Source organism: Mya arenaria, chromosome 5 (genome assembly GCF_026914265.1).
Source record: "Mya arenaria isolate MELC-2E11 chromosome 5, ASM2691426v1".
NCBI classification, from domain to species: Eukaryota; Metazoa; Mollusca; class Bivalvia; order Myida; family Myidae; genus Mya; species Mya arenaria.
The window spans coordinates 47,527,475-47,544,487 of NC_069126.1; the positions used below are offsets into that span (position 1 = coordinate 47,527,475).

Sequence of the window (17,013 nt, forward strand, 5' to 3'; positions counted from 1 at the left end):
GAGCAGGATGGAACTGAAACTTAAATGTGTATAGTTGTAAGTAATGTTTGTAAGCACGATTGGATATTAATTTCAAAGCGGGGCTTGGCACATGGTCTATTTGGGCTCAAAAATGGGAATTTGACTTGATATTATAATTTGTTTATTTCAATACTGACGAAATTCACGAGCATACGCTTCGTGAAATAAATAATGCTCAAGAAGCTTGTACATGCCTTACATTTTCCTGTTTCATTTTGACAGCTCAGATATGTGATGTCTCGATAGCTGTAAATGGCCTTAGCAAGACGCTCTCCAATGAGTACACATACGACGCCTCTCTGACCCCAAGTGTGTCCGGTGTAACACCTAGGCGTGGAGGCACAGGTGGAGGCACCACCATTACAATCACTGGATCCGGATTCGGGTTAGTGATGGGCTTCATTTTTTGTATATAACATAAGGTTACATATACATTTTTTACGAAGTGGATTGGAATGCCAAAATCAACCCTGAAAGTTCACAGGGTCGACTTCGGGTTGGTCATGGACGTTTACATTTACAACGTTGAATTATCCTAAATAGTCTTATGAGTTTATGTCAGATTTGTGAGACAGTAGATTTTATAATAAAACGTGAAATATAAGTTAACATGAAATTCCAAATGATTTTGGTAGCATCATTTTCAAAGTTTTGAGCAGGATTTCAGCAATTGATCAAATTCACCTGATAATGATTTAACAACTAATTTGCAGCTAATACTGATTTAAATGATAACCAACAGAAACAAGCACAGTTCTCGAAAGTTTAAGCATAAACCCGGTTAAATAGCACAGGGTCATCGCCAAAAACAAAGAACACAAAAACAAACATTCACAAACAAGAAACTATTACTACAACACAAAACTCCACATGTTTTCAAGACTGAAATCAAACTTTTATACATACAGCACAACCCAGGGAGACATCAGTGTGATTATTGATGGGGCAGAATGTGAAGTTACGGCAGTTGTTGACAATGCCATTGAGTGTGACACAGGGTCGCATAGCGGGTCTGTGGACGCATCTGTGGAAGTGCAAGTCTCGGGCAACGGCATAGCACAGGAAGTAAGTACATGAGTCACTGTTTGACTGGTTATTGCACGTACATGTAATATTAAACGTTGTGTTCACCTACTTATTTAATGAGGTTCTAAATGACATTAAAAAGAAACAGAATCTTTGCAATTCACCAGCGACATTGCAGGACGATAGTTACAGGTGCAGTCATGTTTTTCTACATGTTTTTTAAAAAAATAACCTAAACTGTTTTTACTTATATGTAAATTGAAGGCAGTAAGTTCAATTGGTTACATTTCATCACGTTACATTAAATTGCATACTTTGCCCACATGTGTAATACAAAATGTAAGAACATTTTAATTGTTACATGTTAATTTTGCAGACCGCATCGGGAGATGCTGATTTCAGTTATATCGACGTCTGGTCGTCTACATTCACATGGGGAGGAGGTCCGCTTCCCGAGGCCGGAGACATGGTCGTTGTGCCCACGGGGATGACATTGCTGTTAGACATGGACACGCCCATTTTGGCCTTCCTGCTTATACAAGGTAACTGGATCGTTTCGGTCCACTGATTATTGTCATACTATTTATGTCTAATGAGGCTTGTGTGTGATGAGTGTGTGATATGTTTGTGGTGTTTGTATTTAAGTATGTGGTGTTTATACGTTTTATCTCCAGTTCATTTTGGCCCTATCTTTATGCCTCTAAACAGGGTTAACTTTTAAAATTCCGACTTTGGCCATATAAACTAGCTTAAGCCCCCAGTACCTAGTGTTCCAGTGAACTAGAGTTTCACTAACCACTCGAATGCGGTAATCCCATCATTTATCGGTAAAACTATGATATGTGTGTGGTGTTTGTACGTGTGCTTATGCTGTTTGTACATTTGAGTCTCTAGTTAAGTTTCTTTTTTTGCCCTTGTGCATCTAATGAGGGTTTGTATTTGGATTTGTGACGACTGGGTTTGTCCCTGTAATGTATTACTGCGATGCCGAAAGATATCTCTTCCAGTATGTATTTATAGGAAATTAGATTCTTTTTCGTTGCTATGCGTAACATTTTTTTCTAGATTAAAGTAAGTGAAAGGGTTCCTCAATTCTGACCATATATCTTTCTATCTGTAAATTTTGCTGAAATAAATATTCCACAGGCGGAAAATTGATATTCGACGATAAAGACGTTGAGTTGCAATCCAAAATCATCATGATCACCGACGGGGGACTTTTACAAGTCGGCACAGTAGACGAACCTTTCCAGGACAAAGCAATAATTACCCTCCATGGTCACCATAGAGACAAGGAATTACCGATTTACGGCACTAAGGTCCTTGCCGTCAGGAATGGCTCACTGGAACTGCATGGTAAGAGATTTAAATAATTGTTCAAGCATGTATCCCTTTGTTAATGATAGCTTGAAGTCAACAGCCAGTCTCCTTATCTGGAATTGGATATTTGGTTACTGTTTTCATATTATGATATAATAACAGAACAAACTATATGAATAAAAAATCAGTTTCAACGGTATGGTAAGTTTTTATCTTGTAACGATAGGAACTATTGGTTTACTTTATCACAGAAGCTTATTGAATACGAGTTATTTTCATCAGGTTTTTTGCATTTTTGCCAGGTATTGGGGTACCTCTTACATGGACCAGACTCGAATCAACGTCGAACGCAGGTGACAACACACTCACACTTGTAGATCCAGTAGAATGGAGTATTGGTGATGAAATAGTTATTGCCTCCACTGGACATCGTCACACTCAGAGTGAAAACGAGAAGAAAACAATTCAGAGTATTTCCTCTGATAAGCGAACTTTGACGTTGAATGAACCTTTGGAGGCAGTGCATGTTGGAACTGAGGAGACATTTGATGGCACCCTGGTCGAGTTTCGCGCTGAAGTCGGATTGTTGACTCATAATGTTGTTGTTAGGGGAAACACTGACCCACAATGGGAAGATGTAATAGACGCTTGCGAACAAGGATTTGATACTGGTAGGTATCAGTCAAACTCTTGGAATTGTCATGATTGTATTTCGTTTGTCTTGTTCGTAAGAGTTTCGTTCGTAAAACGTAAAAAAACATTTCATTGAGTTATATACCTTATACCCGTTATATACCTATAAACTTACCATACCGTTGAAACTGATTTTTTTTTCATCATTCTTGTTGATATGGTTAATTTGTCTGCTAATTGTCAATGTATTTCAAGTAGAATCTTTGAACAACATAGAACACCAGAAGCTAATTAATCTAATTAATCTACATTTAAGGTGAATTTGCAACACAGACATGTTTCCTGGGACGATTTGGTGATGAGATTGGCAGCAGCCAATTCGGAGGGATGGTTCTTGTACATGCCCCTGTTAAAGACACGCACGAAGCTGAAGCTCGCTTCTCTTATGTGGAGTTCACATTTGTTGGACAGGCTTTCCGTCTTGGAAGATATCCTGTTCATTTTCACCTGAATGGAGACATGTCTTCTAGCTATGTTCGTGGGTGTAGCATACACAAGTCATTTAACAGAGCTGTAAACATCCATGGCACGCATAATACAATGGTAGAAAGAACCGTTATCTTTGACATAATGGGCGGTGCATTTTTCCTTGAAGATGGAATAGAAACTGGCAATACATTTCAATACAATCTTGCTGTTTTTGTTCGCGAAAGCTCAAGTTTACTGAATGACGATGTTACACCAGCTGCATTCTGGGTAACAAATCCTAACAACACTATCCAACACAATGCCGCCGCTGGTGGTAGTCATTTCGGCTTCTGGTACAGAATGCATAGTCGTCCAGATGGTCCTTCTTTTACCAACGATGTTTGCCCAAAGCAAGTTCCACTAGGTGTGTTCTACAACAATTCAGCGCATTCGTTCGGTTGGTTTGGTCTGTGGACATTCCCAGACTTCTTTCCGGCGCAAGGCGGTTGCGGCGGAAGTGTCGTTGAACCGGCGGTGTTTGATGGACTTTTCTCATGGAACAATGAAAAGGGTGCCGAAACGGTAAATGGCGGCGCCCTACAGTTGAAAAACTGCATTCTTGTTCAAAACAAGATAGCTGGTTATGAAGGTAAAACTATATCAAATGTTCCGCTGTACACAGACGACAGCCCAATGGTGATTGACAGTTTGATTGTAGGCAAAACAACTGTGATTCCTAGTAGTGAACAAGGTTGTACATCTGGAGGTATAGTGTTTCCTTATGGTCGTGGCTTCAAAGTTGTTAATGTTAGATTTGTCAACTTTGCTGATGACTGTTCAGCGTTTACATGGACTAGAATAACAGGCACTTGTTCCTTCTTATGCGGCGGTTTCACCTACCATACCGAAGGCCTGACATTCATCAATGCACAAAACAAAGTCAATTATGCATGGGAATCGCAAGGAGTTATACTAGATCTGGATGGATCGGCGACTGGAAAACCAGCCAACTGGACAGTATTGCCCTCATCTGGTACCCTGCCTGATGATTGCGAGCCTGCCCCAGAATTCAGCATTGGTGTTCCTGCGAGCATGTGCCCCCCACAACACAAATGGCACAGATTTGCATTCAACAAACCAAAACCTGCCTCTCTTGAAGGAAAGAATTTTGGTTTTGAAAATCAGTATGGAAATAGCTCGGTCATGTATGCACAGAAACGACTTACGCATAAACCTGGATGGATGTGTGCACTTCTAGGAGGAGCCTCATACAAGTTCTATTTTGTAGACGCAGAGCAAATCAGAAACATTAGCTTTGTTGGGCAATTTTATGATTTTGAGGTAAATTTAAGTTTGTATTTTAATCTATTACAGCAAATAATTATAAAACATACTCTTTTACATATATGTTAATGTGGTAAATTTTCATTTGAATTGTACATTTAAATGCTTTATTAACCAATTCTTTAACATAATGCTATGAAATATGACTTTCACCTTTGTAGGCTAGTGATTACATAGTTGTTCGCCTGCCAGTGGAAACGTTGCCAGACCGATTATCACTTGACGGAGGTCAATCCTTCATCAATATGACAGAAGGACTTGATCCTGCAACAGCCAAGCACGGAGACTGGGAATGGGACAATATCAATGATGAAATCGATTTTGTCAGTATGTATTGGAGTCATTTTTTCTCCGCAAGTCTATACGCTCATCATTCAGTGACACAGTAGTCAGCTATAAGTGAAGTACACTTACATTAGGAAATGCATAATTATGTACATCCACAGAATATTCAGCATTTAGTTGTCCGGTTAGCGCAATGGTTAGTGCACTTGGCACAAATAATTGGTTGGAGGTCACCAAGCTTCACTCTTGGGTGTTCTCCGGGCACTCCAGGTTCCCCCACAATACAAGACCACACTCTCGCGCAACATCATGGCAACGTGAAAAAAGGAAGTTTAAACTAAATTATGTATACTATGTCCTTATTTCATTCATTTTGATCGAAATTAAGCATACTACTATATAATAGTAAATATAAACATAACAGTATGTACTAATTTCTCTTCCTTAGTTAGTGGCACTCAGCGGAGCAGACGTGGGTTGTCCACGATTGCAATGGATCGACCTCTCAGCTTTACTGCGTACAAGTGCTTCTATACGGTATGCTTGATATTCATTTGAAATAAAACTGGTGTGTTATAAGTATGCAATGCTATGCGGTTATATGTTTGAATTGTTAAAATGGCAGAAACCGCATGATGATAATCTAACTCACCAACATGTCAAGTTGTTCTTTATTTATATTTCAATTTTAAATATACAGGACTGCATACCACCTCCAGACCCTGACACTGTGCCGCCAGCAGTGTCTAGGCCCCCCGAGTTCGGCTATTGGGATGATGCAACAATCTGGAACATGACCGAAGATGGCTATTTGATTAATATAGGCGGATCATCGGGTATTCCACAGGACTATGACAACGTTAAAATTTCATTTGGTAAGTGTTTATAGAAAAGTCAAGATAAAAATCATACTCTTTTTCGTATTTTATTTAACTTGAAAGTCGGTATGTCGTCCAGGCCTGTGTTGTAGTTGACGACATTCTGTAAAATAGCTATGTTGTTTGTGTGCCGTTTTGGCTTCGTGTCTATGTGCCATCAGACAGATTAATCTGTTACCAATACATCTCTTCCAAATATATCGAATATACTGGGTATTCCAATATCTCTGCCCAGTTCGTTGTTGAATCGTTTGGATCATTTATGTAACGTTGAAAGCAATACTCTTAACAACCCGTTCAACAATGCTTCTGTCTACATTCCTATTTGTATTGTTTTAGGTACGTGGATGGTTGTCAACATGACGAGCATCAGTAAACTAGGAACATTGCTACTTGAGGGTGTTTTAGAATTTTACAATGATCCCGGAGCTGTATACAGTATAGAAGCTGACTTTATAATTATTCGCGGTGGTCGTTTGATCATTGGCTGGCCGGACGAACCATTTAATGGTCTAGCTACAATAACACTACGGGGCAACCATTCTTCACCTTACTTCATCGCTGGTGATGGCCCCACGATAGGTTCTAAAGCCATTGGTAAGAAATAATGACATTTAACCTTCTGTTTGAAATTTGTATTATATAATCACAAACCCCTTTAAGTGTGATTAGGTCAATGCGGTATATATCTTATTGTTTGTAGTTGTAAACAACGTACGCAATAATTTCCCTTCGCTTTTGCCAGGTGTATTCGGAGGCTTGGATCTCTTCGGAAAGGACAAAGGGCGAACGTGGACCCAGCTCGCTAGCACTGCTGATGCAGGGTCAGACACTATTGTCCTTGCAGAACCAGTGGAGTGGGAAGTTGGAGACGACATTGTTATCGCACCTACGAGTTATAATGCCTGGGAGTCTGAAGGCGTTCGGATAACAGCAATTGCTGGAGATAATATGACATTGACTTTGAACGATACCCTCAAGTACCGACACGTCGGTAAGCTAAACGAATTTATATGCATCATGTTTTAAAGCTGCACTCTCACAGATAAAGCTACACTCTCACAGATATACCATTTTACAACGTTTTTATTTTTTGACTTGTAAAGAGCAAATATTTGCGAAAATATCTGCAAACCAATGATGTAAGATTGCTGACATAAAATCAGATCGTAGATTTTCATATTTCCGTTCGAAAATTCATGTTTTATGGCTTAAACCGTTACTTACGGTTTAAGAAAAATGCATTAAGCATCAATGTTAAACTTAAATATAAAAAATTGCGATATTATTTTTTATAAGCAGTCTTATATAACTGGTTTCCATTGTTTTTCACAAAAATTGGCTCGTTCCAAGACAAAAAAAAAGTAAAAACGTTCAATCTGTGAGAGTGCAGCTTTAACCGTCGCCATCTCAAGAATGACACACTATTTGATGCCATTTTAATGATATGTTTTGCAGTTGAATGTGATTTGTTTTTTGTTCTTTCAGCTCACAATGAGATGCTTAACAGTGGTTATACAATCGATGTGGGTGCTGGTGTTGGTTTGTTGTCGCACAACATTAAGGTCATCGGCGAGGATTATGGTGACCTATATGATGAATCTTTTGGGGCGCGTGTACTTGTCGGACTTATCGTCTACAATGGGCAGGCATACACGGGTATGGTTTCACTTTTTTGGAATGTACTTATCACCCAATTAATGTTAATACCAGTTGAAAAGTACTTGAGGAAGAGAAAGACCTATTTTATATTTGAAGAGATACTATACCAATTAATATATTTTGAATATAATATGTATGTATATATATTATCATTTTTCGTATTTTGAAGGATACGCCCGTTTAGCGAATGTGGAATTTTATCATACCGGCCAGGAAGGCTGGACAGAGGAATACGACCCTCGATTTTCCGTGGCCTATGTGGCAACAGGATCAGTGAGCAATGTTAAACCTTCTAAGATCAGCAAATGTTCCTTCCACAATGGCTTTAATACAGCTGTTGGTGCATTTGGTATTGGCGGGTTAGAAATTTCAGAAAATGTCGTGTATGGGAGTGTTGGAAATGGTAAGTTAAAACACACAGCACTATAAATATAACTGTGTTTGAATGTTTAATGGGAATACTGGTAATAATAATCAAAAATATAATCTCATTCAAGTAGTTTATGAATATGTTTTATGTCGAATATGTTTATGTTCTTATCTACTTTATTTAAATAAACTTACGTTTTTATGAGAACAAATTATTTGAATAAAGTTCTAAGCACCACATGTCTTTAATTTGCCGTTGCTTATAAGAATATTGACTAGTCAGTGGCTACACTTGTGTTATGATGTAGGAATAAGACGATTCCCATCATTGTTTTATATAGGTATGGCAACAAGTTCTGACGGCACGCAGCTTCTACACAATTTCATAAATTTGATGATTTCTACGGCATCCTACCAAGATCGGATGGAAATCTTCAATATACGATGGGAGGCAGGAATAGAAGCTTTTGAAGCTGACGGCCTTGTACTTCAAGGAAACTTGGTTTCCGGTTCAGAGAGACTGGCATACCACGTCCCCCCTCTTCCGTGTACTGACAATTCAGGGCGCTATTCAAATAACATGGCTTATGCAAATTTACTTGGTGTTGTTACACTACCTGGTGACAACTTGGGTGGTCAAGGCTGTGTTAAGTACGCCAATTTTACCGTCTGGAAAAGCCATGATTTCGGTATCTTTTACCAAAATTCGCCAGATTTTGTGGCAGAAAATAACGTTTTTGTTGAGAACCAGAATGGGTTATTTCCAATAGTTCTGGGACCCGGTTCAAGTGGTCATGGATTTGCAAACAGGAGGATGGCAGTAAATGACAACATTTTTGTAGGACAAACTACATCTTACGATTGCTCACTCGATACAAAGCCTTCAGGTGATGACAACTTCGAAATCTCCGCCAAATCCCGTCCAAGTCTTGCATATGGAGGTGGGATGGTTGGACTTATTTTTCCACAATTTTACTCCGGTGGCAACAATGCTCCTATTAAGCCATTTAAAGGTATCATGGCCTACAATGCGAATGGTGGATTGATGACTGCATCAGCAAACACATTTGCGAAGTATGGAAATCTTGGATGTGACGACATAGGTAATTTTGCTGTATCGACAAACATTGGCAACGACGATGGACAACATCCCATTGAGATGACACTGACGACATTGGTTGATGTTGAGCATAGCAATAAAATAATGTACCACCGGCCGAATGTTGGGTATGTCTTTATGATTGATTGAACTTGATATGTTTGAAATGTTTTGGCTCGTCTTTTTTATGAAAAAAAAATATTTGCTGAAAAGCTTGGTATTGGCATCTTGGGGTTGTTTATCACAACTAATAACATGTTTATAATATTAACATGAACATTAGGTTATGCAAAGTGCCATAACTCAGGCTAAAACATTTATTACTTTGATATCCATTGATCGACTGTGCAAAATAGACGGCATTGGAATCCGCCTGTTGTCTAGAAATTGTTTAGTGCTATGTTGTTTAGTGTTGTGAGGTTAATGCTAGAGAAGAAATACATCTTTTTGCTGGTTATCTTACGCAAAGGCCCGAAAATGGGTTTAAAATTGTGCATGAAATAGAAAACGTAATAAATTAAATGCTTTTGACTTCAGTAAGATCAACTCAGCTGATTGCGTGGACATGGACTGTGATGCGTTAAAGAAAGCCCTCTTTAAAGATATGGACGGATCGTTCTTAGGTCACGTGGGCTCCGTTATTCCGCAGTCGGAATATGAATGGGATGGTGATCCGAGAAGAGGTCTTGGAGACTATAGGATTCCGAAGGAGATGGTCACCAGACTGGATGGTTCTAGAATCCCATATGAGCTGATGATGCCAAATAAAGGTATTTTATATTTTGTAGTATCTTTTTTATAATATGCTACTGCGATAAAAAATATTTTGAATTAACGTTGCCATATAAGTAATAGTGATAAATAATTTTGACCTTTCATTTAAGGTGTGATCCGGAACGAAAATTGTACATACCAGTCCAACTGGCAGGCTTACGAATGCCTGGACGATATAGATCATGAGTTGCTTCTCATTGAAAGCATGGACGCTGACACAGAGACGAGGCGTATTTCTCCCGTAGCTGTGCTTGGTACAGGCTACATTGATTTGATTAACGGACCCCAGGATCACGGCTGGTGCAGTGGATATACCTGCAGGAAAAGACTTTCTACTTTCATGGCGCTTGTTGCTACAGGTAAATCTAGACTGCATACAAACTGCTTTCACACTGCTTCGTATTGCTTACATTTCATTTTCTAAACTATAAGCAGATACTGTTTTACACATTTTACCTCAACATAAAATGCATGCTTAAAGGATTAATACAGATAAGACATTTTTCAGATAAGGAATTCCTTATTCACTTTACTGGAACCACGCCAGAAAAGATGCGATACAGACTTTTGAACGTTGACCCAGAAGAGGGTGTTAAGCTCACTGTTTGGTATTCCCGACCGAACAGGCTCGATGTCTTCGTCGACGGCGTATACAAAATTGCTACAAACGCTCGCATTGACAGCAACGGTCGATATATAACCAGCATGCCAACAGGTTAATGTTTTATTTTACTTCGACTTATGTTGATACAGTTGAAACTAACGTTACCTGTCCAGTAGCCTAACATTATCGAATAACATTTTAAGAGACACACAGTTAAGAAACGCTAAACAAGAAACTCACAACTTCACCAAACAACAAAGACCGAAAAACATGTCATTTAAAATATAACTGAAACCATGGAGATACACCCATAAGACAAGCATAAAACGATAACACCGTATAGAGGCCCACTGGTCAAGACTTCTACAAGTAGTTTCCATTATGTTACTTACCTACACACAGTCTCAATACAACAAAGGCAGATAAAGCCTATTATGTCATTCAATCCGCAATACATACAAAACGTTTCACATTTTACATTGGATATTGTCTTAAGACTGATTATTTGCAGCTTATTTCATGTTAATGTCTGTCTTAATGTTATGTAAATATGCCACCAAATGTTTTCCTGGGCATGACATAGGCTTTGCGAAATATGTAAGATCTCACTTATGTTATGCTTTATTTCAGGAAATGAATTTGAGCCGATGATTGCCAACGGCACTGGTACGAACTATTTCCATAGAGACCGAGGTGAACTGACCTTCATTGTTCAAGGTCAGCAAAGAATAGACGTTATCTCCAGAGACACCATTATCGTATCTTTCTCTCTCCCTGCTTTAACTGTGGACGAGTTCTTTGGTGATAACATCATAGAGAATGTTGCAGCGTTTTTGAACATCCCCCTTACTAAGGTTCGAATCATGAATGTTGTGAGTGAATCGGAAACACGAAAGAAGAGAGACTCTGGCGGTGTCACAGTTGAGCTGGAGATAGGCGATGAACCTGTAGCTAGTAAGTTTTAAATTTGAGTTTCCACTACGATTGTTGTTTATATTACATTCAGTTTGTCAAATGACAGATTTATCGTTGTTTGATGTTAAGAGGATTTTTTGTTTTAAATTAAAGATATTTGCTTGGGATTTCTTCAATCGTAAAATATATAGTGAAATATCTGTGTAATCCTTGGCACTGTAAAATAATATGTTATTGCAGGCGAAAATGATACTGCTTCCGACAATATCGACTTAAATCAGCTCTATAACTTCGCTTCTGAGATTGTCAACGAATGCCAAGCCGGCAATATATCTGCATCATTCAATGTATCCGGCTCATGTGAGTCTGTGTCAGTTCCTTCTGCTGACCCAGAAGAGGGAACTATTGTTTATGGTACCCCATCGCCGACATATCTCTATTTCCACACCGAATTGTCACCAGAGTATGAGACTATGCCATTGACAGTACAGCCTAAAGTTAGAGCTGCGGATATAAGTGTAAGTTTCTGCAATAGTTGAAAGTTAAATTAAAATTTTCGAATAAAACACCTTTTCAGGTACTAAAGTATCTGCATCTTACAATGTTCATGTCTTCTTTTTTCTTGACATGAGTTTTTGTTATCAAAGTGTACGATTTTTTAGAACAAACGTTAACGCATTGATGATCGATGGTTCATTTTATTTTGTTTTCCAGCCAGCTGACAATTGGCAGCCAGTTAACAGTTGGCAGCCAATTTATTTTAAAACAAAACATACCTAGGGTTAGGTTAGGGTTACCGACATAATTTTTTTTCTCATTTTTTCTCTTCGTCTCCAACTAACATTCCAAAATCATCCTAGGACATGAGTGAATATATCTCTGGTAGGAACTTAAAACAAGTCAAGTTTGGACTTAAACAAAAAAAGCATGCTTGTCTCCTGTGGTCTGTCTGTCTGTCTGGTTATTACCAAAAAGGACATCGTCTTTTTTTCTTTTCAGGACTTAGTTGTTGTTGAGCTTGGAACACGAGAAAATCCATGGGAGTTGACAGTCAGTATACGCCAGGGTACAGGTCATCCCGACGCTGTCCTGGACGGAACTCTCAACATCACCAGTGCAGACGGCTGGTTTAACTTCACTGATCTGGTCATTTCCCACATGGGAAATGATTACGTTCTCGACTTCAATGTCACCTACCCACCTGAGGCTGAAAATTTCACGCTCTCATCCGATCCATTCGATTTGTCTGGAAGACCTGTTGCAATTAACATTGCTTCTATGACCAGCGGGGACATTGTTCAGAACGAGCAGCTTGCAATCACTCTTGAACTCATAGATGAGATGACTGGAGATGTGATATCAGATATTTCTTGGAGGGTGAGTTTGTGTATATAAAAAAAAATGATGCCTTTTGAAACACCGCTTGTGCGAACTTTCAATGTATGTAATGTTTGTTTAAGAATGACCGTGTAGATTTACTATGCATATTTCGCAATTTTGTATATCCGAATATGTAACCAGAAGTACTAAAAGGATACATGCGATTTCAGGATCACGCATGGAGTGCCAATGTCAGTTTATTGGGCAATTCTCTTCACGGCGATCTCCAGGGTACAACAACGGCGACTTTCGATCCTATCACCGGACTAGCCTCCTTCCGCGACCTGAACATCACAGGGTTTGGAATGTTCTATATGAAATTCCACGTAACCACAGACCCAGCTGGATTTGATCTTACACACTACCATAAATTAGTGGTTGTCAACCCTGACCATATCGGACTTTTTGTGGACGAATCGTATGATATGGAGGTAACTCTACATGTGATATTGGTCGTATGAATGTTATTTAACACTCAATAAGTACATACCCGTTTTCAGTTGTCTAAAATTCAGACACCTGATTGTTTTGTGTTTTATTTTCTAGGTTAAATTCGACGTGGACTTCTACACCGTGCTGTCTACTGAAGCCCTGCAGTACGAATTTGAAGCCTTTATTATTACGGAGTATGCCAACACGTGGTCTGATGTAAAATTTACAGTCGGCTCCATCGCAGAAGGTGAGATAGAACACAATGAAATCCCTTTTATCGTTTTCAATGTTTGAGCATTGAGTATAAAACTATAAATGAATTTTGGAATGCGCATGGAATAATCAACGATCAAAAACTGATAATAATGTTATAGTATGTATTTATACAAGGAAGTAAACAAACGAAACGGAAGAAACACACAAATTGCACATGGATAGTAGTAATTCGGTTATTAAAATAAATGTCAGGGTAATGGCCCAACGGAGCTTCACTTTCAAGTTATGTCCAGTTGCCTTTGATCAGTCTTACTCGTTGTATTTTATTGTTGTATCAAGTTCAATGTCGTCATTATTATCAGCATATCCTGAGATATCTTGAGTCTAACGACTGATTGAGTCATTTAATCAAACTTTAATTTTGTAAGTTTATGAACCTAATGTTAAAATTCCAGGCAGCATTGTTGTGACATTCACCATCCAAGGAAATGCTTCTCATGTCAGCGAAACAGCCTTCGATCTATGTGATAGCATCTTCAACAAGACAGAGTACGGTTTTAACGGCTATCAGCTGACCCTGGCCCCGTACATGTCAGTGAATGGGTCGACCTACTACGGCGTCAAGTGTGGTGAACTGGCAAGTTTTCTGCTTTTCATTTTTTGAGAGAAATTTAAAGATTAAAATTGCTATTGTTTTGATGTCTCGTGTTCACAACAAATTAGAAAAAACGTTTAAGAATATTTGTCGCTTTCATGATTGATATATACGTTAGCTTCTCATATATTCCATGGTTTGTATGCTGGGACATTTTTAAGGTTATTTATTAAAATAAATAATCATATCGTGCAGGAAATAAAGCAAAACCAATTTAATTTCGTAAGTATCAATTCCTAAACAGGAATCGCTTCTTTACTTATGATCATCGAATAAGGGTCTGGTTTTGTTTACATTTTAGTCTGACGATGAAGACGACGGGTTTGCTGCTTGGAAGATCGCTGTTATTGTGGTCTGCTGTGTACTAGCAGTGATCGGGATTGCGGTGTTGGTGGTTTTCTGTGTCTCCAAACACAACTCGAGCAAGCATGGTGTGTACACACTTCTTTAAAATGAGATTGGGTATTTGTAAGTCTGCTGTGTAAGATGTAAATTTAATTACTAGTTCTTGTTATTAGAGATATCAATTGTGCATTTTTACTGTACATGATAAAGGTTAACTATTAATAGGAAATATATTTTGTCAATTTCTATGTAAAACACATGAAATAAGGTCGACTATAATTTGAAAAAAATGCGTCGAGATATTGTGGTAGTATTGGCGTTGGCGTCTTACAAAAAACTTTATATTGGCCATAATTAAAAAAAACCACCTACGCTAGCAGTGATAAATGTCAAGTTACGCTCAGGCGTTGATGAATGTCAAGCTACGCTCAGGCGTTGATGAATGTCAAGTTACGTTTTGGCGTTTATGAATGTTAAGTTACGCTAGCGTTGATGAATGTCAAGTTACGCTCTGGAAGTGATGAATGTCAAGCTACGCTAGCAGTGATGAATTTCAAGTTACGTTTTGGCGTTGATGAATGTCAAGTTACGCTAGCGTTGATGCATGTCAAGTACCATTTTGGCGTTGATGAATGTCAAGTTAAGCTAGCGTTGATGATTGTCGAGTTACGCTCTATAAGTGATGAATGTCAAGCTACGCTAGCAGTTATGAATGTCAAGCTACGCTAGAAGTGATGAATGTCAAGCTACGCTAGCAGTAATGGATGTCAAGCTACGCTAGCAGTGATGGTGTTCGCTCCACGGTTCTCTTGTTATTTATCAGTACAATGAAGCGAATACACGAAACGTTTTACAGCATAATCATAGTATTTGAACATTACAGTTTCCCTTTTGTCAAACTTGTTGGGAAATGGAAATTCTTTCGTTGGTAAAAAGAGGCTGCAGTGTTGTACTTGTGTTTGTTTTATTCTGTGTACACGGTCACTTGAACAAACACGCAAACATGTACTATTGTAATAAGATATGTCGATAAAATATAAATTTGTAACGGAACATTTTATCAACGACAATACATTGTTCAAGAGGCAGTGGCTGTGGGTGTTGATCGATTGGCTTTTTATCAGCTCACTTAAACATAAAGTGCTCAGCTTTAACATCGTGATTAAATTATTTTCCGTCGCCGTCCGTCCATCCGTCTGTCGTACGTCGCCAACATTTTCCGTATTGCCTTTTCATTAACGAAATTTGTAGTGAACCATTAAAGTTTAAATCTTGTTTCAAAATTTATGGTTAACATACAACTAAAACGTTTTCTGTGCTTCTGCGAAACAGAATCGTTCTTGGCCGATGTCTGATTGGACGTTATGAACATTGCTTGAGTTGTTCAAGATATTATTTTATAGTATATACATCTATGATGTTATTCAACCTTACAATATGTTCTATAAATGTATTTTCGATGGTCAAAATCGATAACGATACGGACGTGTGTGTGCTTTTGCTGGTGCTGTGTGTGATACGCATATTTAACTTATTCAGCTCCATGTTATTGTGTTTTGTGTGCGGTATACGTCTAACAAAGGTGAGTTTTATTAATTGATAGTAAATGTAAATAAATGATAGTCACATTATCATTTCGGAAATAATTAATATCGATTTCGTTTGAAAAACATGACTTTTAATCATGTTCATAGAATTGTATTGCCTGAAGTATTTGCTTTAGATCTGTGTTTGTTTTCTGTGTATACATCTTCATACATTCACTAAATACTTATGTTATATATCTGTGCTATTTCAGTCATTGGAAGCCAGAAGCCAACTGCTGGAACATTGCTACAGCCAGATTCGTTTACGGATTTGAATGTGTTAACTCGAAAGCGTCGTTTCCCGCCAAAAAACACATCCCTCCTACCAGTCGATTTCGGAACCAAAGTAGCGTCTAGAATAAGTAGACGAAACACTAGAAGTGCCAGAAGCCGACAATTATCTTCCCCAAACAAATCATTTTCAATATTTGAGCACACAGGAATTCCTAGCCTTAAAAGTTTTTCCTCGTCTTTTGATTCTATAAAGACAAATTCGACTTCTTTGTCGTCTGCTAAACTCTCTGCATCAAGCAAAACGACGGTATTTCGTTTAAGAAGAAATAATAATAATCGCATGAGCACTGCTAGTAATCGTAAAAATACCGAAACTCGTATATCATTTGTTCAAAGTGTAAAACGGCTCGGAGACAGTCGAGTCCATTGGAATGAGGAATCAACCAGTGCGCGGCTTGATTCAACGAGACCGTTTTCGTCCTCTTCTCCTAGATCCCTGGACAGCTCCCAAAGAATGTTTTCTATGCTTAACAGATCACTTTCCCCTATAAATCAGGATCAATATAGACCTTTAACACCGGTTGGACATCTCTGATGCAAAGCTGGATAATTGCTATGTTGTCGGGAAACATAAAAAAGTCATTGTTATAGCATTGGTGTCGTCGGCTTGGTGTGCGAAAACTTGGTACACATGTTACGAAAGACAAAGCGTACATGTCAAACAAACCGTATAACTTTGGCTCTAATACCTATCGAGTTATTTCCCT

At 38.5% G+C, this 17,013-nt stretch overlaps 1 protein-coding gene across 2 annotated transcripts in view; it reads left to right on the forward strand.

Annotated features, from left to right (window-relative positions):
* LOC128234683 (fibrocystin-L-like) overlaps positions 1–17,013 on the forward strand; it is a 46,043-nt gene that overhangs the window by 26,173 nt on the left and 2,857 nt on the right. For both annotated transcript variants that reach the window (XM_052949083.1, XM_052949084.1), the window contains 24 exons: positions 244–406; positions 930–1,086; positions 1,424–1,589; positions 2,194–2,403; positions 2,670–3,038; positions 3,317–4,809; positions 4,974–5,139; positions 5,546–5,634; positions 5,798–5,972; positions 6,315–6,572; positions 6,721–6,969; positions 7,464–7,634; positions 7,807–8,040; positions 8,348–9,233; positions 9,643–9,875; positions 9,990–10,238; positions 10,388–10,594; positions 11,114–11,437; positions 11,639–11,916; positions 12,398–12,775; positions 12,949–13,209; positions 13,325–13,457; positions 13,882–14,063; positions 14,383–14,512. In XM_052949083.1, the coding sequence (XP_052805043.1) occupies positions 244–406; positions 930–1,086; positions 1,424–1,589; positions 2,194–2,403; positions 2,670–3,038; positions 3,317–4,809; positions 4,974–5,139; positions 5,546–5,634; positions 5,798–5,972; positions 6,315–6,572; positions 6,721–6,969; positions 7,464–7,634; positions 7,807–8,040; positions 8,348–9,233; positions 9,643–9,875; positions 9,990–10,238; positions 10,388–10,594; positions 11,114–11,437; positions 11,639–11,916; positions 12,398–12,775; positions 12,949–13,209; positions 13,325–13,457; positions 13,882–14,063; positions 14,383–14,512 (7,161 nt within the window). The remainder of the gene's footprint in view (positions 1–243; positions 407–929; positions 1,087–1,423; positions 1,590–2,193; positions 2,404–2,669; positions 3,039–3,316; positions 4,810–4,973; positions 5,140–5,545; positions 5,635–5,797; positions 5,973–6,314; positions 6,573–6,720; positions 6,970–7,463; positions 7,635–7,806; positions 8,041–8,347; positions 9,234–9,642; positions 9,876–9,989; positions 10,239–10,387; positions 10,595–11,113; positions 11,438–11,638; positions 11,917–12,397; positions 12,776–12,948; positions 13,210–13,324; positions 13,458–13,881; positions 14,064–14,382; positions 14,513–17,013) is intronic.